Below are 23,325 nucleotides of genomic sequence, written 5' to 3' on the forward strand. Positions count from 1 at the left end.
TACCGGATGGTCTCACTCATAGCAGGAATCTAGAAAACTTAAATAATGGACCAGGAAAATGAATAACTATAAGAAAGTGAAAATCAAAATCAACAAAAAACTATGAACCAGAGACACTTTTAGGGGGGCGGGGGCGGGAGGGGAGGGATTGGGGTCAGAATGGGGGGCTGCAATTGTATGGGGAATATAACAATAAAATTTATAAAAAAAAAAAAAAAAAAAAAAATTCAAATTTTTCCCGTTATTACTTGTCACATAATTTCACTGTAATTTTTTTAAGTTAAAAACAAAATGGCCTCTGAGAAATGACAAAAGCAGGAGAGCAGAGAGCCGCGGATGGCGAGAGCAGACAGTGAAGTCCTAGGCCCGAGACACCGAGAAGAAATTCTAGGGGAAGTCCAATTCTAAGGAAAACTGGTGAGAAAGTCTTAAAAAGGACATTTGGGGGATTAAAAGCAGAAATATGTGCCCTTCCAGGAAATCATGTAATTGAAGTTTTAAACTCCATTTAATCTTTTTCTAATCATAATGTGGAGCTCCAGGGAGTACTCTAAATAATTAGTTGCTACAGATAAGGGAAAGCAATTTGGAGTCTCTGAAGAATACCAGGTAGCAGTGGCTGCCCTCCAACATCAGCCGTGTCACCTGGACACAGTCCACCGCTGATTCTGCAAGTTCCCCCTCATGACGTTAGCTTCCTCTTGAGTTTGCACATTAAATCATTCAATTTCTCTCAGAAAGGCTCAATTCTTAATCACTGAACCCGTTCTTAATCACCTCTACTTTCAGTTAGCTACATAAATATAGCTATGTACAGAAATTGGGACCAAATGCTGCATAAAATTTCAAAATTAAATGAAAATTTTGCCTCAGACAACATCAGAAATTTCCAAGAGGCTATGAAATTAAAAAGGAGAGCCCTTCTATCAAGTCGGAGCATGTAAAATTTTTTTTCTATGTTCCAAAAGAGGGACAGAAAAAGGGGGAAGAGAGAGGTGTAACCGGATGTCATAAAAATAATGTTACCAAGCGTATCCGTCCAATCCTTTGTGTGGTTGCAGGACACGTGGATGAGGTGGGATGGATTTCTATCTGTGAACAAGTGCTGAACTCTTACATCCTATATAACTTATTTTCAGCTTTATAACATCATTTTCATATAGTTTTGAATATTTATTGGCAGTTCAGTGTAGATGGACAAGTTGCAATTCCTGTTTTTTCTGGCTTTGCTGAAGTGGCTGTTGTAGAACCCTGTGTGAGGTGAGGTGTACACTGCAAGGATCTGAGATGCACGTATACACTGCGTGAACGCCATACTAACATGACGTGATGTATTTATCACCTCAGTTACCATTCTGTGTGTGACAGAGACCATTTGTATTTTCTCATTTAAGTACTTTTTTCCCTCTGCATTTTTATTGTGCATCTACTGTGTTTCAGGTGATACCTGCCTCTCCCAGACAATACCCACCAGTGACTATCAATGACTCTTTTCTCTCAAATGTTCCCAGCACCCCGCACAGAGCTATGCTCCGAACCACTGAATATAAACCTGTAAAAATACTTTTTTCTTTGACATAGGAGTCAGAGCATTACGTCACCAGCCAGGCGGCGAGGAGACCCTGGCTTCCTTCACACACTGTCCCCCAGTGGTCCTCGGCGCATTTGTGACAAGTGCCCCGGTCAGTAACGGCTGCCTCGGGGCACCGGCCCTGGCGCATCCTGGCTGACTTGCCCCATGGCACTTACCTGTCCACTGAGGCGGGCAGCGGCAGTTGTAAGTGTTGACGCCGTCCACACAGACCCCTCCATTCTGACACTTGTGGTTGGGGCAATCATCAATATTCCGCTCACAGGTGCTCCCTTCAAAACCTGGTAAGAAAAGAAAACAATGACTTCTCACACAGAAGACACGACCTGCTCTGCTCCCTCAGGACCTGGTCCTGAAAACAGACCTGACCCCTCGTTCAGCTCAGCGGCCAACAGCTGGTTACCCAGGCCTGTAGCTAAACAACCCCCAGTCTTCTGCCATCTCCTGCCTGGATGCGTGGTGAGACAGCCAGAGTGACTCACGATGCCAGTGGCAGCCTCCACGTGCCTTCATAGCTGCCGCACAGGTACTTCAAAGAGTTTTAGGAAATAAAATTCCAATGAAGATAAGCGTCTACTTGGGACAGCTATGCCCTGGTTCTTTAACACACACACACACAGTACTGGATTTTCCCTAACTCCCTACCAAAAGAATGGGAAGAACAGATAAAAGTTACCTAATTAAATCAAATAAAAAGTGCAACTCCTCTTGTATTTTTTCTTGGGATCATTGCTCAAAGTAGGTGGGGGTGGAAGGCCTAAGAAAAACACTAAACGCAAAGTCTGAGGACATGAGTCAAGCACAAACCTCACCACCTACGAGATATTTAACACATGGCAAAGTACAGCCTGGACCAGCTTCCTTGTCTGTGAAATGATGCTGATGCCACCTCCTCAGCTGCATTCCCAGCTGGTGTGAGTGCCAGGCCACGCGTGGAGTAACAGAAATACAAAAAGACCCTGAAAACAAGGAGGTGTTATCACTAATGAAGTGAGATGCTCTACGTCCTCTCTCTATGCTTACAGCATTGCTTCCTTCCTCTAGATGTTTCCCTTTTATGAAAAATGAAACTAGCGTAGCAGACTGCGCCCTGGCTTCCTGCAGTGTGTTCCTCTGCAGGTCAGATGTTGAGCTTTTAGCTCTCTCTTCTCCTCACCAAGTTCCTTAGTGACTCAGATTGTCGGCTTCAAGCACGAGAATGTCACTGGAAACTTTCTTAGTTAAAATGCGGCGAGACTAAGTATTTGGCCTCATCAAAGTGTCCCTCAGATTCCTCACCCACACTCAGAAGCTCACTGGGTCTCAGCCACGGGGCGGGGGGGGGGGGGATGGGGGTGGCTGGAGCCAGAGTCCCTGCCCTCGTGGCATTCACGGCCTGGTGGGTGGAACAACTTCAGTCACCCTGCGTTACTCAATTCTCACCACAGGCTGCTGCTCTACTGGAACGCGGCTGGTTTCTCTGAAAACAGTAGCAGGGATGTAAATGAGTGTAATAAACCAAGAGGCCAAAAAAATTATCCAGAGACCAAAGAAAATCACTTCGTCAAAGATGGACATCACTGAAGACTTGCCTGAAGAGAATTCTATTTCTCTAGGTATTTGTACTCGAGTTCCCTTTTTTTATGCTAATAATGTTTTATCATACGACAGTTCTGCCAATGGATTAATGAGCCAGAAAGTGCTGAACTGGTTAAGCTCGTGCACCCCTAATGATGACACGGTGAGGCCAGATCAGCAACCCACCAAGTGACGTTCTGAGCTGAGGTCTGAGCCACGAGTCTACTGCGCCTAATGCAGCATCCTTCAGGAAGTGCGAGGGCCTGGTCTGAGGGTGCTGAGGGGGACAGCAGCCCTGGCTTGCCACCGCGAGGACCGTGTGGTCTGAGGGTGTGTCAGGACCAGTGACGGTCGCCCTCCCCAACATGATCTTTCTGGTGAGCAAGGCCGAACAGGACCGCCTCGGTGTCGGGAGGTGATAAAGCCAAAGCAGCCAGACTCGAAGGAATTGAAACTGTGGCCCCGAATTTATGTGAGTCGCTGCTCGACTAATTGCACTCACTAACCTCAGACAGATTAAGGAAGCAGAAGCGTTCAGCATAACCACAGCATGTAAGAAATGAAATGTTTTCTTTTCAGGACTACTTGACTATCTCTGAGGTAGTTCTTTCCTGTCAGCAGACAGGCAGGTAAGGAGGCAGGAAAATGAAGAGCTGATTGCTTGTTAGAAGCACAGCCTCCAGGGCCAAGCTGTCCAGGATGGTCTCGGCCTCGCCATGCAGCCCGATGGAGCCCAGGCAAGCTAGTACAGCTCCCTTTCCTCCCTGGGGGAATTAACAGGACCGACTTCAAAGGTTTGGTATAAAGATTAAACAAGTTAAATTTTTTTTAAAAGACATTTACATTCGATAGATGGTGATATGTCAACTAAATGTCTACATGCAAATGAATGAAGCTGGATCCCTTTCTCATAACTTGAAAAAAACCTCAAAATATTACAGTTAAAATTATAAGGCTCTTAGAAGAAAGCATAGCAGTAAGCCTCTGTGACTTGGGTTAGGCAAAGTTTTCTTAAATGTGACCAAAAGCATGGATCACGAAAGAAAAACAGTTTGGACTTCATCAAAATTTGAACTTCAAAGGATTCCATCAAGAAAATGAAAAGACAACTCATAGAATGGGAGAAAATATCTATCTGCTAATCATATATCTGATAGAAACTCGTATCCCATATATACAAAGAATGTTTACAGTAATAAAAATAGTGTATGTAAGAAGACAATTATAAAACAAGTTAAAGATCTGAACAGACATTTCTCCAAACACAGATGATAAGCGGCCAATGATGTGAAAAGATGTTCAACATTATTAGTCACTAGAGAAATACAAATCAAACCACGATAAGGAATTACTACACACCCACGACGTTGGCATTAATCAAAAAGACAGACAATAGCAATACTGGCGAGGACGTGGAAAAACTGGAATCCTCACACTGCTGGTTAGAATGTTCAATAGTGCAGCTGCTTTGGAATAGTCTGATGGATCCTGAAGAGGTTAGTATTACCATCCAACCCAGTGATTCCTCTTTTAAGTATTTACCCTAGGGGAAAAAAAAACTTATCCACACAATGTTCTTCTACAAGAACACTCATGGCAGTCATATTTGTAACACCCCCAAAGAGTGGAAGCAGCCCCAAATCAATCGACTTACAAATGTGAAAACAAAACGTGGTAAATTCATGCATCGGAATAGTACTCAGTCATGAAAAGGAATTAAATGCTGATACTGTCCACAACATGGATGGACTTTTAAAACACTATGCTAGGTAAAAAAAAAAAAAAAAACTAATCGCAAATTACCATGTATCATGTGTTTCATTGATATGAAATGCCAATTATACAATCTATAGACACAGAAAGCAAATTAGGAGTTGCCTAGTGCTGGGAAGGAGATGGGGCATGGAGGGTTTCTTCTGGAGTGGTAAAATGGTCTAAAATCAACTGTGGCAATGATGGTAACACAAATCTGCGACTACAGCCGATCCTCGAGTAACAATTTCCTTATAACATGAGGGGGAAAACCCAAGGCCACTGTCTGTCAGGAACTTGCATGTTCTCCGCATGTCTGCACCGGTCTTCTCTGGGTCCTCCAATTTCTTCTCAGACTTCAAAGATGTGCCTGAGGTCCACTGCCGTATCTCAACTGCCCCACTCTCAGTGAGCTGCGGGTGTTGGGGGAGAACCCGCAAGAACAGGGCCCCTGCCCAGGTAGGTCCCTGCTGTGGGCCCTGAGCCGCTGGGACAGGGTCCAGCCAGCCATGACCATGAAGTGGAATAAATCACTTGGAAAATTAATGAATTCTTGTTTAATATTAGAAGTGTTTCAGGCCTTTACTTAGAAGTGTGGTGATGTTTTTGTGACCAGAAATTGTCATAGGAAGTTAATTCTTATTTATATTGATTAACCTACGGAAAAACTGGTTTTGATATATACAGCTTTGCTTAAAGTCACAGTTTCCAAGAACCGACCAACGACATCAAATGAGAACTTACCATCTATTGACAACCACTGAATGTACACTTTGAAAGAGCAAATTATATGGCATGGAAGTTTATCTCAACAAAGTTGCTGTATCGGGAATACTGTTAGCTAGCAACGGGATCAACGCCTCCCTAGCGCTTACCCACTTGTACGCTGCAGCTGAAGTCTGTGAGGGCACAGGCTGACTCACCCAAGGTGACGCGGTTGGCAGGAGGTGCCACGGCTGGCAGGGGTCAGTGCTGACCGGGTACCCCTACCCAGTTCCCGCCCCTGTGCTCTCTGAGACCCCCAAATTCTCTCTCAATAATCTGAAAACCTGACGTTAGGCCCAAAGTTCCCGTGACTACTAAGAAAAGTGCAGCCAAATCAGTTCTCCAAAGTTAAGACAGGATTTATGCTTTAAAAATAGAGATCTAGAACTCTTTTTGGAAAGCTAGTAAATTTGTGTAAGAAACAGTCTACCCAAGGGGGAGGCCAGAGGTAAGGCTTAAAGGAGTAAGCTGCAGTGAACTCACTTCTTTAAAATATATTTTAAGATTTTAGGGGAAAAGAAAACAGACACGTCTCCAGACCTGTGGGTGGGGTGGGTGTAGCAGATTTATGGAGAGGCTCACGTGACGCCAAAAGGAGGTTACAGCTCAAGGCCAATTTATGTCCTTAAAAGGCCAAAAGCAGAGAAATTAAACTTAGAAAGAACATTTTAAGACCGTGCTGTTATAAAACCTTGGGCCCCGTAACTGACAAATGACGAAAGTGAGGGAGCAGAGCAGAGCCTTTGGGACAGAGGCTCGTCCCACACAGAGAACAGCATCTCCCAGAAGGCGCCTTCAGCTCTCCATCGTCAGGCGCTGGGAGGTGTGAGGGGGGACAGGCCTGGTGAAGAGGCACATAGAAGAGACAGGAAAGGGAGGCAGAATGGCACAGCTGGGACTCTCCCAAGGCAGGCTGAGTGTCCTCCGGGAAGTTTCCAGGCAGAGGGATGCAAGAGGGAGGGCAAAACCCGGGATGCCTGGAACTGGATAAAGGCAACAAGGTGGAAGTTCACAAGGCTCTGTCCCCTGACCCCAGCCCCCTGAGGATTAGCCTGTTACAAAAGCAAATTGGTCCCCTCTCTGTCCATCCCCTCAGCGGGTCCAATGCACTCAGCACCCCTGTGACCGGCCCGTGTACCCCTGACCCCCACCTCCCCAGGCTGTGTTGACACCACCCTAATGATTTCCACTTTCATTTCCTTTCTAAATTTATCACCAAAGAAGGGCATTCAAAAGAACCAAGTTCAGTACCTTAAAACAATTAAAGAATATTGGAATTGTCTTCTCTAGCACATTCGGTTCATAGTGCATTCATTTTTGTGGATATTCAGAGTCTAAATTTTGTGTCGGGGGGTAGGGAGGAGAGGTATCAAAATAAGCATCTACTTGGAACAGTGAACTGATGAGCTGTCAGCTTGAAAGTGCTATGCTGGAGGTTTATTAAGCTGCCAAAGACCTTACAAGCTCTCTAATCCCCACGGGGGTAGAAAATACAGAAGGCACTTCAGTGACATAACTGACAAATCATAAAGACTAAATCCCATGTAAAAAGCCTCGGGGTGGGGGAAGAAGGTGCTAGAATGCCAAAGAGATGACATGAGTAAAGCTACTAAGCGCAGAAGAACAGTAAAGAAGCATCAAGCAAGACTAGTCAAAGAAGCTAAAATAATACACCTGGGAAAGTGGTATCAGCACTTTGCTTCTGTTCCAGAACCTGCCAACGGGTGATTAGTGTAAATTCCAGCAGAACATCACATGTCCCTGCATACGAGAACGCAAGAGGGAAGGATTTTCTAACAGTCTTGAAGCTCAGCAACAGAGCAGATATGCAGGTCACAAAATGTGCTTACGGTTTAGCGGCAGGTATTGCTTGCAAACAAGCAATGTATTGCAAATAAGCGGTGTACAGAGGAGGCTTACAAAGTACAAACCTTCGTTGTTTGAAGAGAACAGAGGCGACAGCTTTTTATGAATTTTTAAAAAATCATCCAGGAATGAAGAGGTGTGGGGGAGACAGAAAAAGGAAAGGTACACCAAGGTCTGTCCACCCCACCTATAGCTCTCAGCAGGTTCCGCCCACTGTTCTGAGCTCACCAGGGCCACTTCATTAGATGTCCACAAACATAAAACCAGCCTAAGGGACCTTCCTGGTGGCCCAGGGCTTCAGTCTCAGAGCTATCACTGCCACTGCCTGAGTTCGATCCCCGGCCAGGGAGCTGACCCACGTGGCACAGCAGACCTCTCCTGTCTCGCCCGCTGCTCCCCTCAGCTGTGTATTTCAGTAGATCTGCTTGTTCTGCTCCCCACTCTGTCTCTGGTGAATCCTCTCACCCCTACACCTCTGGCCTGCACCCCAGCTCTTGCACGCATGCATGAATAAATAAGATCTTTGAAAAAAAAAAAAAAACCAATAGCCTAACTCGTTCTCTCTCCTGTAGTTGGTTTAACTCAAAAATACTGGGAGTCACCGACTCAATCATCCCTTTTCTATCCTGCTCGTAGCTGAGCTCTTGCTGGCTGCGTGCGTCCCGGGACCTCTGCTGAAGCCTGACTAGCGGCCGCTCACACAGGACCTCGACTGCTGAGCGCCGCAGACCCAAGGGGAAGGTGAAAGCAGGCTCCTCGGTTTGAACCTGTTAGTTTCCTCTTAAAGATATTTTCCTTCCTTCCCTTCCAGAGCAGCACTTCTTTCTTTGCACACAGGGTGAGTCACTTTTGCAGTTTTAATTCCTTCCAAAAGTCTTACAACACTACTGAAATCAAGTCACAGTGACTGCAGTGCCCCATGGGAGGTGAGGACGGTAACTCCGCCACAAGGAGATCATCGCTGACGTCTGTGGTGATGGCTGACTTCTGGAGTTGAGACAAGCTCTAAATTTCTCTCCCGGGATTAGCGCATCCAAGCACAGAGGAGGAGCCAGACTCGGCCTAGGATGCGCCGGGCCAGGGTGAGGACCTCAAAACGACACCAGCCCTAGCCGGCCCATGGGTCCTTGTACGCCTGTCCTGACGTACCTGGCGCCCGTCTCAAGTGCTCGGGACATGTCGCCAAACAAAAACAAAGATTCTAGCTTTCGCTCTCGAGGGGAGAGGTAGCAGAATCTGGAAGGGGCAGACAATAAACAATAGACATAATGAGGTAAATTACATAGTGCAAATTATATAGTAAGAAGATGGCAAGAATTGAAGAAAAGGAAAAGAAAATGTAGACCAGGGCTGGCAATTAAGGGGGACAGGGTGGTCACCATACCAAACAGTGATGGGGCAGCCTCAATTAACAGTGCAAAGATTGGATGGGGCAGGAAGCAGCACTGGGGAGCTGCAGAAAGCCACAGTGGGGTACTCTGCCTCTGTTGACCCAGTTTCCCTGTTTTTAGAACTGAAAAATGATTCTCCTGAAATTGGGGTGTCATTTACAGTGAGGCAGTGATGATTATTTTAAGTAACGCATGGAGGGCCAAGGCGGGAGCAGCAGGGAAAGTGGTACTGCTTTATGAAAGAATTTTCTAAAAGAAAAGCTGCTCCAGCGCTATGTCCTTATGGAGAAATAAAGCGAATTTTTTCCAAGCTCCACCTGGGACATAAAAACAGCACAGAATCTTGCAAGATGTCTAAATTCATACTTACTCACAATGTTACCATATCTTCCACTGTTTTGAAATCTTCTGAATTTCCTTCCATACCCTGTCCAAGCTGATGTCCCTGCTTTTACATCGTGGGAGCCCAGAAGGCAAGAACTAGTCTGCTGAACTCTTGTTTCCGTGTCTGCACGACGCCTTAGGTAGGCTGACACGTAACAATACGGGATCACAGTTACGGGTATGTCCTCTTTCAGATACATCAACCGCTCTGTTTTTGACCCACGCATCTCAAAGCACCTAGAAGGTCTCGCTCCTTCCTGAAGCACCTTCAGGGCAGACAAGGGTGAGCCGTGGTGCAGCAGACACACAAGGAAGGGCTTTGGGGAGACTCTGCCCATACTCAGAGTTCAGGCCTCAGCCTCACCGCAGGTCAGCTCTGCGAGTCTGGGTAATCATGTAAGATCTCTAAACCCCAATTATTTCACCTGGGAAAACTCAAAAAAATAACACCTACCCCCTCCCACCTCCATGGTTTTTGTGTAATCGAGCTGGTGGATGCAGAAGAACCTGGCACAGTGCCTGGCTCACAAAAGGCATTAAATATGTGTTCGTTTTCTCTCTGCCAAATATTCTATCCCCTCAAAACCCCCGCCCCCCCATCACGGTCCCCAACACACACACATTTCATGCATGAGTGTCGCTTGGAGAGTAAAAGACAGCCAAAGGCTCCGGCTCCAGCCCCCTAGCCCTGGCAGCCTCTCCGTGGCGGAATCCCTGGTTATTTCCTTTCTCAAGGAGGAGATACTATTCTGGTCTGACAGATCCTTTCCTGCACACACTCTCAGAATTCCCTATGGTTCTTATCGTGGCTAATGGATAACAACGCGGAGACTATGGGGGTGAGTAATCACTCTCTCCTAGCTAAAAACTTCCTTTATTGACTTCTGACTTCCCGTCAGTATCTTGCTGCCAAATCAACCTCTTGTGATGGCAATTATTACGAGCAATTTTCTTGAAGCTGAAAAACACATTTAGCCTTTGACAATAAATCACATAACCTCAATTATGAGCCACTTACACGATTAAACTATTAGGATATTTACAAAATTAAACTGTTTATATTTCGGTTTTTTTTTTCTTTAACCCTTAAAATGCTAACACAAGCAGGAAGGAGGAAAGTTATCTTTTAGTTGTTCCTTCTACAGGATAATGGAGATGATGGTGGCGTCACGTTAATAAGGAATGGACTTAGCGTCTAGGATGACAGTACTGTCCACTTTTTGTCGAAAGAGAAACTGAAAGCAGGGCCTCCTCGGTGGCGCAGCAGTTGAGCGCTGGGTTGCGAAGCTGCCCGCAGCCTCTGCAGCGCTGGTTCGATCCCCAGCCGCCGGGCGAGGGTCCCACATGGCACACAGACCTCTCCTGCCGCCCGCTGCTCCCCTCAGCAGTGTATTTCGTCAGTCTGCCTGTTCTGCTCCCCGCTCTGGTGAATTCTCTCACCCTCCTGTGCTTCTGACTGTACCCAGTGCTTGTCTAAATAAATAAATCTTAAAAAAAAAAAAAAAAAGAGAGAGAGAAACTGAAAGCAGTGCCATTACACAGCTCATTCTGGGGGCTCAGCGTGAAATGACAAGGTCTCCTATGACGTGGGATGTCTTGCATCGTGTATCCCAAGCACACAGCGGGGTGCCCAGAACGTAGCTGGTAGCCCATCAGTGTCTACGGAATGAAATGAACACATTTACCATTTGGTTTTATACTTAGGACCAACATATGACCTTTAACTCCCGGGAGATAAAACACACGGTCCTATTATATGTGAACCGCATCCATGAGACCGGAGTCTCAGATTCCCACTCGGGGAGAGTGGTCAGAACAACTTCTTTTTGAGGCAATTCTGCTTACTGAGCACATTATTCCCCCCTACGGCTTTCCTTCTTTTGTTTTTGGACTAAAGATATTTGTATAAAAACAGAATCTTTGTTGCTTAGTAATTCATCTGCTCCAGCTGCCTGTGTTCTGTTCCCAATCAAAATTCTCAGTTTTCAACCTTCCCATCATTTCTCAAGGAGTTTAGTGACCAGGCCAGGCCTGCCCCTTTCTCCCTCGCTCCAGAACACTAAGCCCCCCGCTGCCCCCCATAAACTGTTTCTCTTTTTCCTTCCGTCTTACTTATATATGACTATGCCATATAAAATTGCTGAGACCTCATCAAAAAATGATTAACAAAACACTACCCCCGCCCCAGTTCCAAATTCTCCAGCTTCAATTCAGGACAGGGTACCCCAAAGTCAGAGAGGGAACACTGGGTGAGTTTCTGAAGGCCAGAAGCCCAGGGAAAATCACAGAAGAGGGCACGTGGGTACATTTAGGTGGTCAGGAAAATCATTCCATCAGAGGTGAAAGTAGGAAAGTCAATCGCCTGCTGTTATTGTCAACTCCGTTTAAAGTACTTTATTACTGACACGTCCTCTTTCCATGTCTAATTCTCATTGTGTCCCCTTCCATTTTACAGGCTTGTCTATCCCGTTCCCAGAGTTCTGTTTCTCTTATTCTCCAAAATGGACAATAAACAATTTCCTAGTCACTCATCATCATAAACCCTGACAAGTTAAATTACCCCCTGCAGTTTATAGAGTGCACTGGGCTCATAAAACTTCTCCCTCACCAGCAACCCACCCCACACGAAATTCTCACTTCCCCTTTCCCTGCTGGGAAGGATATTTCCTACATGAGCAACAGAGCCACACCCTCCACCTGGAGATGCGCCCCCACCCCAGGACACACTCCACCTGAAGATGCCCCCCCCCCCAGGATACCCTCCACCTGGAGATATCCCCCCCACCCGGGGACAACCTCCACCTGGAGATGCACCCCCACGCCGGCACATCCTCCACCTGGAGATGTCCCCCCAATGCCGGCACACCCTCCACCTGGAGATGCCCCCCCACGCCAGCACACCTCCACCTGGAGATGCACCCTCCCCACCCCAGGACACCCTCCACCTGGAGATACCCCCCCACCCCGGGCCACCCTCTGCCTGGAGATGCAGCCCCACCCCGGGACACCAGGGGACTCACCTGGGAGGCAGTTGCACTCAAAGCTGAAGTCCCCGGTTTGCCGGCAGGTGCCCCCATTGACGCAGGGCGAGGGGGCGCAGGGCACGTAGGGGCTGTCGCAGTGCTGGCCAGTGAAGCCCTGGGGGCACTGGCACTGGTACGAGCCCGGCAGGTTGAGGCAGGTGCCCCCATGCTGGCACAGGCCCGGGACCTCACACTCATTGATGTCGTTCTCGCACTTCTGTCCTGTGAAGCCAGCCTGGCATTTGCAGGAGAACTGGTTGGCCACCGTGGAGCAGGTACTTCCGTTGGCACAGGGGTGAGACAGGCAGGCGTCCGACCACTGGCACAGCTTCCCTACAGGAGGGAGAACGAACTTAGTGCTTCCCTAGTGATGGGAGCTCCCCCTCACCAACACCCCGCGTCCCCCACCCAGCAGATGATGTGAGGGCGCGCTCACACAGACAAGCTCCAAACTCTGAATTCTGTAGGAAGCTCAAGTCAAAGCCAACTCAAGAACCCCTGACGCACGTGCTCCCTAGACCCTCAGAGACTCCAAGGAGCACTTGGGGGCTGGGGGCAGACCACGGAGCCCAGGCCTGCAGGTTCCCCTCAGTCTCTGCAACAGAGGGGTTAGGTCCTCTTCTGGTCTCACCCCCCTGGTCTTTGCACAAGCTGCTCCTGTGTGGGGCGCCTATGTCTCCCTAGTGAACGTCTCCTGACAGCCCTACTCCTAAGCCTGTACTACCGAAGTCATCCTCAACGCCCCCTCAGCTCCCCAAAATCTCCCCCCCCACTTTTCTACCTTCCCCCCTGCCTCTCACACCCCGCCCCCCAAGCTCGCTGTGCCTTCTAGGTCACCACCTGCCACATGGGCAGGGGCAGACCCAGAGTGCAAACCATTCCCACCGAATGAATAAAAGACGCTCGTAAGTCCCACAACATCTAGTTAGAAACAAGCAAATACTTCTTCCTTGCAGCACACAGCGTGTCGGCGTGTTTGCCTGCGACTGAAACAAACGCTCCCGGGACCTGCCACCCATGTTTGTCAGGTACAGTTAGAACCTGCTTCCTCCGTGTCTACGTGGGAGTGGGGACAAGCCAACAAGGCCTCACTCAGAGGGGCCAGCACTAAAACAAAGGGGTACACTTGGCCTCCGGGGATTCTTAAAGCAACAGACGAAAGTGGGAGAAGTACAAATGATGAGAACCTGGCAAGACACCAAAAAGAGGCCCTTTTAGTGACAAATTAAGAAGCAGTGACTTGAGGGTGATTTCAGAGTGACGCTGTAACTGCACATGCCCTCCCCAGGCCTTTGGAGCAAAACAACTCAAAACGACAAGCAGGAGAAAATGACCCTCTTAACCACCCAATCTGCCAGTCACGATGGGGCAACAGTCCATTCTCTCCGCCCTCCACCCCACCAATACCTTTCTTTTCAAAGAAAAAATCAGGAGAGCAAGTATTCCAGACTGATTCAGTCTCGTTTTCTGCACATGCATGTCACTTTTTGCTTATCAGATTTATAGAATTATAGGGATAGTGGGGGACGAAATGATCCTTTCCTCACTTAATAAACATTTATGGTTCATTCTGAATAAAGCTCCCAGCTACCTCTGGAGACTCCATAATCTAGTCAGATGAAAGAAATTTCTAAAAGCTAACCACAGTATGTCAGCTAAATGGAGTGATCAGGGCCTCCCTGGTGGCGCAGGTGGTTGAGCGCAGCACTATGAAGCTGTCCGCAGCCTCTGCAGTGCCGGTTTGATCCCCTGCCGGCCGTGGAACAACCCACACGGAGGGGCAGACCTCTCCTGTCTCGCCCGCTGCTCCCTTCAGCAGTGTATTTCGTCAGTCTGCCTGTTCTGTTCCCCACTCTGTCTCTGGTGAATCCTCTCACCCTCCCACGCCTCTGGCCGGTACCCTGGTTCTTGCATAAATAAAATCAATCTTTAAAAAAATATATTTAAAAAAATGAAGTGATCAGTCTTTTTTAAGCCCTCCCACCACTAGCCTCTATAGCTGGAACCCATAGTCTTGCCTCCCAGGACAGTGCACACCTGGGCCCAGGGAGCACAGGTGCATGCACATGTAGGGGTGCACACCTGGGCCTAGAAGGGAGGGAATAAAATGGCAGCATCATAGAGAGAGATGGGGAGGCACGGGGACTACAAGACCATGGGTAACGACAAGATGACGGGAGAGGAGAGAGAAAGTGCCCAGATTTGCCAGAGGCTGGGTGGGGGTCAGGTCCCCCACCCCAGCCCCTTACGCCTGCCTGCCCAACCCCCGCCTGCCTGCTTGCCACAGACAATGAAATGTCACACATAAAATAACAGAAGTTAGAAATGAGCTGCCTGAGGAACCCGAGAGGGTCACTAGGAGCATTCGCATCCCTGGGTGTCCAGGAAAGGCCCTTGTGTGCGGCAGCGCGGGGCCTGCAGGAGGCCAGCGTCCCAGGGTGACAGAACTGTGGTATAGCTAGAACTGGGTGTTGGTGAGGAGGTGAGACTAGAGAGGTGTGAGGTCCAGACTGTCAAGGGCCGCGACAGCCCAGTCAGGGGGTTGCCACCCACTGTGTGGGCTCTGTGGGCTCCACGGGCAACAAAGGCCTCGAGCATCGCCAGCTGGTGAGTCTGGGAGGCGATCTGCATTTATAAGTACAGCTGACACGGCGGGAAACAAGACGGGAGAAGGTGAAGGCCAGGAAACAGTTAGGGACCCACTGCAGGAGGCCCGGGGAGAGAGGAGAAGGGTCTCACTGCACGGGGCTCCAGCTGCATGAAGGGGTCAGAAATATGAGCCTGGATGTCAGGGTGGACGGGAGAAGGTAAAGCTAGGAGGACGGCGAAGATCAGGACAGCTGAAGCAGCTGGAGCTGGAGAGCTGTGATGGGCTCAAAGAGAGCTCGAAACAGAGTCCCATGGAACACAACACGCAATGGAGGGCTTCGAGACAGCGCAGAAGCAGAGCAGAGCAGTCACAGCTCAGAAAAGCAGTGCCCTGAGTCGCCAGGGGAGCGGTTTCAGGAAGCAAATCAGCAGCAGCAGCGGCAGCCTCTCTTCTGGTGACAGGGAAGTGATTCTGATCACCCGTCCTGACATACCTACATCAGACAATCAGACATTTCTGAGCATCTGACCCTTTTTCTTTCTGTACTCTCCCTCCCCTTAAAATTCTCAAAAGAAGGTAAGCACAGTGGCCTGGAACATTCAGCTCCTTCCCAGAACATTAAGCATGCAACAGAGCTGGGGATGAGCTAGAGGTCAAGGTGGAAAGATGCTGGAGACCCGCCGAGAAGAGCTCAGTGTGGGCCCCGGTTCCGCTGTTACCTGTGAAGCCGACTTGGCAGGTGCACGCGTACGCGTCCCGGCTGAGCATGTGGCAGGTGCCTCCGTTCAGGCAGGGGCGAGACACGAAGCAGGGGTGCGAGGTAGAGTGCTGGCAGTCCTCACCCGTGAACCCCGGGGCGCAGCGGCACGAGGCTTTCCCTAACATGGCCTGGACCACGCACGTCCCGCCGTTCTGACAGCGGTTCTTCTCACAGGGGTCTCGGTGTTGACAATATTCTCCCAAGAAGCCCTCAGGGCATCTGTATGAGAAAGAGAGAAGAGGCCGTGAAACACTGGCTTGTGAATTCAGAGGCCTGACGTCACGACCTGTAAACCGCCCGACTTCAGGCGCAGAGAACTGGCCCACACGCTCCCGTAAGCCTCGGCGGGCAGAGGCGACCAGGAGGGGAACCCAGCGTCATCTGCATGGACAATCCGCATGACCTTTATTTGAAGGCAAAATGCAACCAGCATCTCTCTCTTGCAGGAACAGGCTGGCCTGGTGCACCCGCACACTCTGTGCGGCATGGCGATACCTGTCTGCTTAAATTCATCAACTTCTCGTTTGGCCCATATGAAAGGATTAAGACACAATAATGCAAGAACTGGCCTCCCGGCCACTCCAGTTTAAAGTACACAAAATATTGTGTTTTCTCTCACTGAAACACGGAGGATTAATACGCTTCCTCTGTTTCCACGGTGGCACTGGTGGGTCTCTGCCTAGCTTTCTGGATCGTGTTTAGGTGGCTGAGACTGTGCCAGAGAAAGAAAAGGGACATCTAAGAATGGGGAAGGACTCAAAGAGGCTTTTATAAATTTTTAAAGAAATAAATGACATGCAGCTTTTTTAACCAAGCGAAAAAAGCAAAAAAGTAACAATATAACAAACTACATAAGGCATCACATAAACACCAAAGTGAAGGTGGGGAGATAAGCTCTACACCATTTTCCACAGTTTTAGGCCGTCCATTGATTCGTAAGCTCCAAACCACCCCAAGCTCTATGTAGTATTTATGACAATTTTCTCTAAATAGCATTTTAAAAGGCATGGAAAGCCTCTACTTCCATGATGGAAAGTTTTAAATGGGATGTTTAAGAAGCATTTAAAAACAAGAAGACTTTGATTTGACTATAAATTCTGCCATTTGGCTGCTGCTTCAGCTGTGTGGTTCAACCTTTTTCTCCATTTGACTTTTTGGATGTAGAAAACTAAAGTCACAAGAATGTTGACACCATTTGCCTCCAAGGTGACATTTAAGCCAGACTCTGAATCTCCCCCTGAGCACCAGCTCCTGCCCTCCTGTGCCTAGTCACCATATCCTGGTTCTCCCAACCGTCCGGACTGGAGGCAGGGGGTTCCTGCTTCATCCATTCCTGTCTTTGCCAATCACACCAAGTACGTTTCGTTAGCTGTACTGGGTCGACTGGCAAGGTGGTATCTTCAGAGGGTCACAGCCACCAAGGAGCGGAAGAGGGCCAGATATTAGGGAAGTAAGACAGAAGAACCTGCCAGAATAATCATGCAGCAGCTAACACAGCTGAAGGAGGAAGCAGAGCCGGGAAGTGGCTGCAGGGGTGGTGATGTAACGGGCCGTGGCCTCCTCACCCCTTCCTAGCGCCGCGAGCGCCCAGCAGCTTGACAGCAGGTAAAGCAATGAGGCGAGGGCAGGGTGCCGACACCCTGAACTTCCTTCCCAGCGTGGCGTCTGCACCTCCTGCGGCCAGAGGCCTCCGTGGTCAGAGGCCTGTTTGGCCTCCTAGTCCTCTGGCCTGGGGTAAGCCACTTAACTCACTGTGAGTTCTCTCCCACTTGAAATAGGCGATCGGGCTACATTGTGGGGTTGTAGTAAGAAATGACCAAAATCAAGTATTGAAAATTTTATTAAAATATTTTGCAAATGAAAACCATTTTTCCCTTTGCAGTTATTAAGGAAAATATGCTTTATTCAGATGACAGCTTGATTTGATAATAGAACTGGTTATTTTCTATGTTGTTGTTGTTGTTGTTTTTAAGAGAGCAAAAACTGCCCATGTAGCATAACTAAAATTAACTCTGAGCTATATTATTAAAATCATTTGCAATTTGTTCAAGAAATCTGTTATGGATAAAGTAAAAAAACTGCAACACAATTCTCATTCACAGTGACAGTCCTCTGGGCAAAGGCCTGGCTGATGGCTCCTGATTCTCCCATCTGGGAATTATTCAGCTCATAAATAATGGCAAACTTTTAAACCTGGGTGGCCTCTGCCCAGCTCTGCTCCTGGACTCTTCCATCACCACCGCCACTATCAAGAGACATCTGCCAAGAGACTACAAACTCTTAAATGTGAGCATCATAAGCACATAATGAAAACAAGGTTCCCTGGAAAACAAAAATGAAACAATAGGAAAGATTCTGGAGTCAAAGAGAAGAATTGTGGGATTATCTGTTCCTAGAGTTGAATCTACATTGCTGGGCTCTACCAAATATGGAAAAATAAGTTTCAACTGAGTTATATTTAAGAAACCAGGGGAAAGGGGAGGTTAGCAGAATGTCGTGGAGGGTCCCTTTCCAGCATGCTGTCTGTTATGAACGGTCCAGGGGCTGCAAACGGCCTGTCCATTTTTAAACGGCTGGCAGAAAATTCAAAGTATTATTTTGTGGTGTTCCAAAATTATGTAAAGTTCAGATTTGCATCCATAAATAAAGTCTTACAAGAACACAGACACCTTCATTCATTAATGGAATGTCTACGGCTTCTTTTGCATTAGAATAACAGGGTTAAGTAGTTGCTCTGACACCATATGGTCTGCACAAATATTTACTCTCTGGTGTTGTATAGAAAAATTTTGCCAACTCCCAAGTAACAGAACTCTAATTCTATAAATAGCATTCAACATGCTTATTAATAAAGATTAATGATGAGGAGGAAGAATGTTCTCATGTCAGTTTCCACAAAAAAATGTGAAACTCATTCATTTAAGCAACTAACAGGAAAGTGCCTGTTGTGGCCAGACATAGTTCCAGTGCAAGAAAATCCTCGTACTACGGAGTTTAAATTCTAGTAGGAAAAGATTAAAAAAAAAAAAAAAAACACACAAAATTATTAAGTAAGATGTTCCGTATGTCAGGTAAAGTGCTATGAAAGAGAACAGAAGAGTAAAGGGAAATAGAAGAGGCAGAGATGGGAGTAGCAGGAGTAGATACAGTAAGATAATCTTGGTTTTTTTCTGGGCCTCCCTGGTGGCTGAGGGGTTGAAGTCTTAGCACTTAAATCGACAGCCACTGCTGCATGAGTTCGATCCCCAGCCAGGGAGCTACCCACATGGCGCAGCAGACCTCTCTGGTCTTGCCCGCTCCCCCCGCAGCAGTGTATTTCAGTAGAATCGCCTGTTCTGCTCCCCACTCTGTCTCTGGGGAATTTTCTCACCCCGCACCTCTGGCTTATACCCTAGTTCTTGTATGTATAAATAAAAAAATAAATAAATCTTACCAAAAAAAAAAAAAAGGGTAAATTGAGAGAAGACCTTACTGAGAAAACACAAGTGAGTCAAGAGAACAAGGACAAGGGGAGGGGTCGGCCAGGCAGTGCCAGGGAAGCCGTCCAGGCAGAGGGGACAGGCAGAGGGGACAGACAGAGGGACAGGCAGGGAGACAGGCAGAGGGGACAGGCAGGGGGACAGTACATGCAGGCAGAGGGGACAGTACATGCCAAGTCCTGGGAAAGGGAACAGCCAGGAGACCTCTGTGGTCACAGGAAAGAAAATAAGAAAAAAAGCTCTCAGAAAGCAGATGAAAGCTGTAACTACGAGGCAGGGCATGAGGGCCTTTCAAGCCATTGTAGACGAGTGAGTGTTTTACGGGGAGATAATACGGATGTATAATGTACAGCTCTCCTGAGGCCCTCCTATTATTACATGAAGCTGGAACTACAAAAAAAGTTGGTATGAAAAAATGAACTTCATTTCTTACTTAACGTGAACCTCGAAGGCCGGGGAGGCAGCAACCCACTCGGTCTCCATAAAACAAGCCTCTTCTCACCTTCCTTTTTCACTAAGTCCATTTCCCTCCCCAAACACAACCAAACTTCCAGAACCGTAGCCTAATTCTACAGAGATTTCCCTTTCTACCTGCTTCCTATTCTCCCTGTGCAACAAATCTTGTGTTCTAAGTATTACCAGCAGCTATGCTGCGAGAGCATGACTTTCCCCCAGTAAGTCAGGGGCTTCCATCACAAGGAAGCTCTCCCAGCAGAGGCACTGCCCACCGACCCTTTCATCATTTTCGTCTTCATATGTGTGGTTTCTAGGACTCCCGTTTTTAGCTCCGTGTTTGGCAAAGGCTTCGCCTGGACTACCTATTCCTCTTCCCCTCCCACCACAGTGGACATCTGGGCTGTTTTCGCTCATCTGCGACTGTTTTGTTGTTCACTTGGTTTTAAAATAACTGCCTTCCTGTAACTGATTCCCAAATAGACGGTTCCAGTTCCAGATGCCTAGTTTACGGAGTCATGTACCTGTCCTAAAGTACCTGCCAGTGCTTGAAACGAAACATCTGAAAAGCAGTATCATTTTCCCATGGAACTTTAATTTCTCCATTTTTCTAAGGCTCCCATTCACAATCTCAAAAGTCACTTTCTGATCATCTATTTAGTTATGTGTAATTTACTACCATGTTCTGACAAGTCTGATTTAACTGCGTTCCTATAATATTCATATTCATGGTTTCCTTTTTGATACGAATTCTGGTCATCTTAAAAGTCGGGTCAGACATCTCGTGGCTGGCTTTTTCCCTACTTCTATCCATCCTTGGAATAACAGAACTCTGAGATTCAAGGAGCTGTAAGGTACTTTCCACCAACGAGAGGTTTCTTTCTAACATAACTCTGAAAACAAAATCAGCAGCCTCTGCCTGAATATAAGCAGTCAGCAGGGTGCCGGAGATCTAAGAAATCCATAGTGCCCCAGTTACTATGGTCCCTGGATCATCATCCCCTGCTGTGATCCAGACACTATGTTTTACTATTGCAGCCTAAAGTTGTGTTCCTTTTGTTAGAGGACCCGAAGCACTATTATATACTACTGAACACAGGTAAAAAGTCTCGAACTTCTTTTCACATGAACTCTCTTATGCCCTATTTCTCTCATCTTATACTTGTACACGTTTTTTGAACCCAATAATAGGGTTAAATCCATCATGCTGGGCCTCCCCTGGTGGCGCAGCGGTTGAGCGCTGGGCTGCGAAGCTGCCCACAGCCTCTGCAGCGCCGGTTCCATCCCCGGCCGCCGCCGAGGGTCCCACATGGCACGCAGACCTCTCCTGCCGCCCGCTGCTCCCCTCAGCAGTGTACTTCGTCAGTCTGCCTGCTCTGTTCCCTGCTCTGGCTCTGGTGAATTCTCTCACTGTCCCATGCTTCTGACTGTACCCAGTGCTTGTATAAATAAATAAATAAATCTTTTAAAAAAAAAATCCACCATGGTGAATCCTCACCCCAGTTTCCTTGATTGAGGAAACTTCCACACATTATTCATATAATCACTGAATTTCAGCACTGCACCATAGTTCGGAAGTCAACTGGTCTGAACCCCTATTTCATTGATAAGGACATCAAAGCTAACTGACCTCCCCAATTTTGTCTGTGAATCTAGCAAATTCGCCCAGCTTTGCATCATCTATGACTGTATCCTTATCTTAGATCTTTTATCAAAACACAAAACAACAGTTAACTAAACGTATTCTCCTAGGGCCTGGCTCAAGAGTGGCCTCTGTTAAGTTACTTCTACCATCCTAACTGTGACACAGCACCCCCTTTCAAACCCCCTTTCAAGCAGACTGTGTGTGAAGGGCACATGCCTATGTATCATTAAGCGACTGGTTCTAAAGCAGGTCCCACTTCACATAATGGATAAAGTCAGTATCTCAGTCTAAATCAGCTATAAAATCTCCTTCCAATCCCACACTGTGCTCTGCCTGGAAGAACATCAGCTAAACCAGCCCTAAGAATCATCCTGAGGTAGACGTTTATCCCTCATACCCCAGTAAGTTAAGTAAAACTGTGGACAACAGGAAGAAAAGGGGCGACATGGGTAAGTGGGCAAGCCAGAAACAAGGCCCCCCGTCTCCAAAGCAGGGCCTCACTCTGCTTGTCCACTCTGCATGTCCACTCTGCATGTCTCTGCACACACAGGAACGCACACCCGCAGGCCTGAGCAGGGACTAAGAACCTCTGGCTGAAAACAAGAGCGCTCTTCTTGGGGAGGCCCATGTTGAGTTTGGTTAGAGGCTGGAAACAGACTAAGGACCCAAGTCCCCTCACAAATCTACAGTTCTAATAAGTTATCCCAGTACAGTTTCTGGAACACAGCATGCATCTTGCATGCTAAAGATATATGCAAATACTTTCAAAAAATAACCCCGGCAGCTCCCTCTGTCCCGAGGCTGTATGAAGGTTGCCTTCCTGCTGGGAATTCATGGTGATTTCAGGCCTTCTCTCAGTGACTTCCTCGTGTTCTCTCCCCCTTCTTGAGCTTTGGGACTCGGGAAGAATACAGATCACCTAGGAGACTGTGAATACAGGCGAAGTCTGGGAGGGGAGGCCTTTCTTCCTGCAGAACTAACCTGGCTGGTAATCACGTTCATAAAGATAAAACCCGTGCCTTTTTCTGAAAAAGTCTGCCGCCACGAAGAGGTCCGCCCTCATTGTTTTTGTTCACACACACACTTGGAGGATGATGTGACGGGGAGGGAGAGGGGGAGAAAACAGAGAAAAACAAGGGATTCTCCTAATGGGGCTGGAAAACATCCCATTTGCAGGATCCCCACACAGTCCCCACTCAATAAAGCAGATGAAAACCAGACCCCAGCTCTCGCATGTCAGCAGCAGCCTGGACTCGTCTGCATGAGGCCTCTTCCCCCAGCTCAAGGACGCTGGATCTGCATGGCAATCTCAGCGGCTGCAATGGCTGGCGCTCAGGACCAGTCTCCCTGGTAATACAGTGCAGAAAAATTTGTTCTTTCAAGTTTCCTAAGTGAATAGCCACTCGTCCGCAGAAAAGCGTAAAACACTGTAGCAGCTTGTGTCAGCTCCAAGATGACTGAAGTCTGAGCAGGAAATAAGCCCCTTTTCCAAATAAAAGCCTGTGTTCTCTCTCCTTGTTTTCTCCCGGAATGTTCTGAGGATCAGCGGGGTGAGCCCAAGTTGTAGCCAGGGCCGGGCTGCAGCTCTGCCTCTAGCTTTTTTTAGCAAGGATCTGGCCATTAGAAAAATAAAACAACAAAGCAAAAACCCCACGACATACAAAAGAAGAAAAAGAAAGGCGTGCTTTACAAAACAACGATTTCAAAATCATGATTTTTTAAAAACTATACAGAATGTAGAACGGAGGGGAAAAAATGTCTCATGTGGGCTGCCCCGGCCCTGCAGCTGCTCCTCATTAAAGCTTCTCTTTACTCCCTCTGGGCTAGTTTCCAGCAGAAAATTCTTTAAACAGAACTCTGCTTTCAACCCACTTTCTTCTTGCTCTGGGCCTCTCGGGCCCCCCAATCCGCAGTGGCAGGCTGCCCTGGCTGAGCTCTAGAGGGGGGAGCTATCGTTAAGGTAAATGAGGTAAGGGCAGAGGGAAAAAAAAAACAACAAAACCCAGAAACCAAATTAAGCCTTGGTCAGTGACAAAGGTCTGCAGTTTGAAAAGGCCGCAAACCAGGCT

At 47.7% G+C, this 23,325-nt stretch overlaps 1 protein-coding gene across 2 annotated transcripts in view; it reads right to left on the reverse strand.

The window, feature by feature from the left end:
• NOTCH2 (notch receptor 2) overlaps nt 1-23,325 on the reverse strand; it is a gene marked incomplete at its 5' end in the record, with an annotated part of 133,175 nt that overhangs the window by 57,969 nt on the left and 51,881 nt on the right. For both annotated transcript variants that reach the window (XM_084243111.1, XM_084243110.1), the window contains 3 exons: nt 1,750-1,872; nt 12,327-12,662; nt 15,639-15,898. In XM_084243111.1, the coding sequence (XP_084099237.1) occupies nt 1,750-1,872; nt 12,327-12,662; nt 15,639-15,898 (719 nt within the window). The remainder of the gene's footprint in view (nt 1-1,749; nt 1,873-12,326; nt 12,663-15,638; nt 15,899-23,325) is intronic.

This window comes from Talpa europaea (genome assembly GCF_964194135.1).
Source record: "Talpa europaea genome assembly, chromosome: 9".
Taxonomy (NCBI): Eukaryota; Metazoa; Chordata; class Mammalia; order Eulipotyphla; family Talpidae; genus Talpa; species Talpa europaea.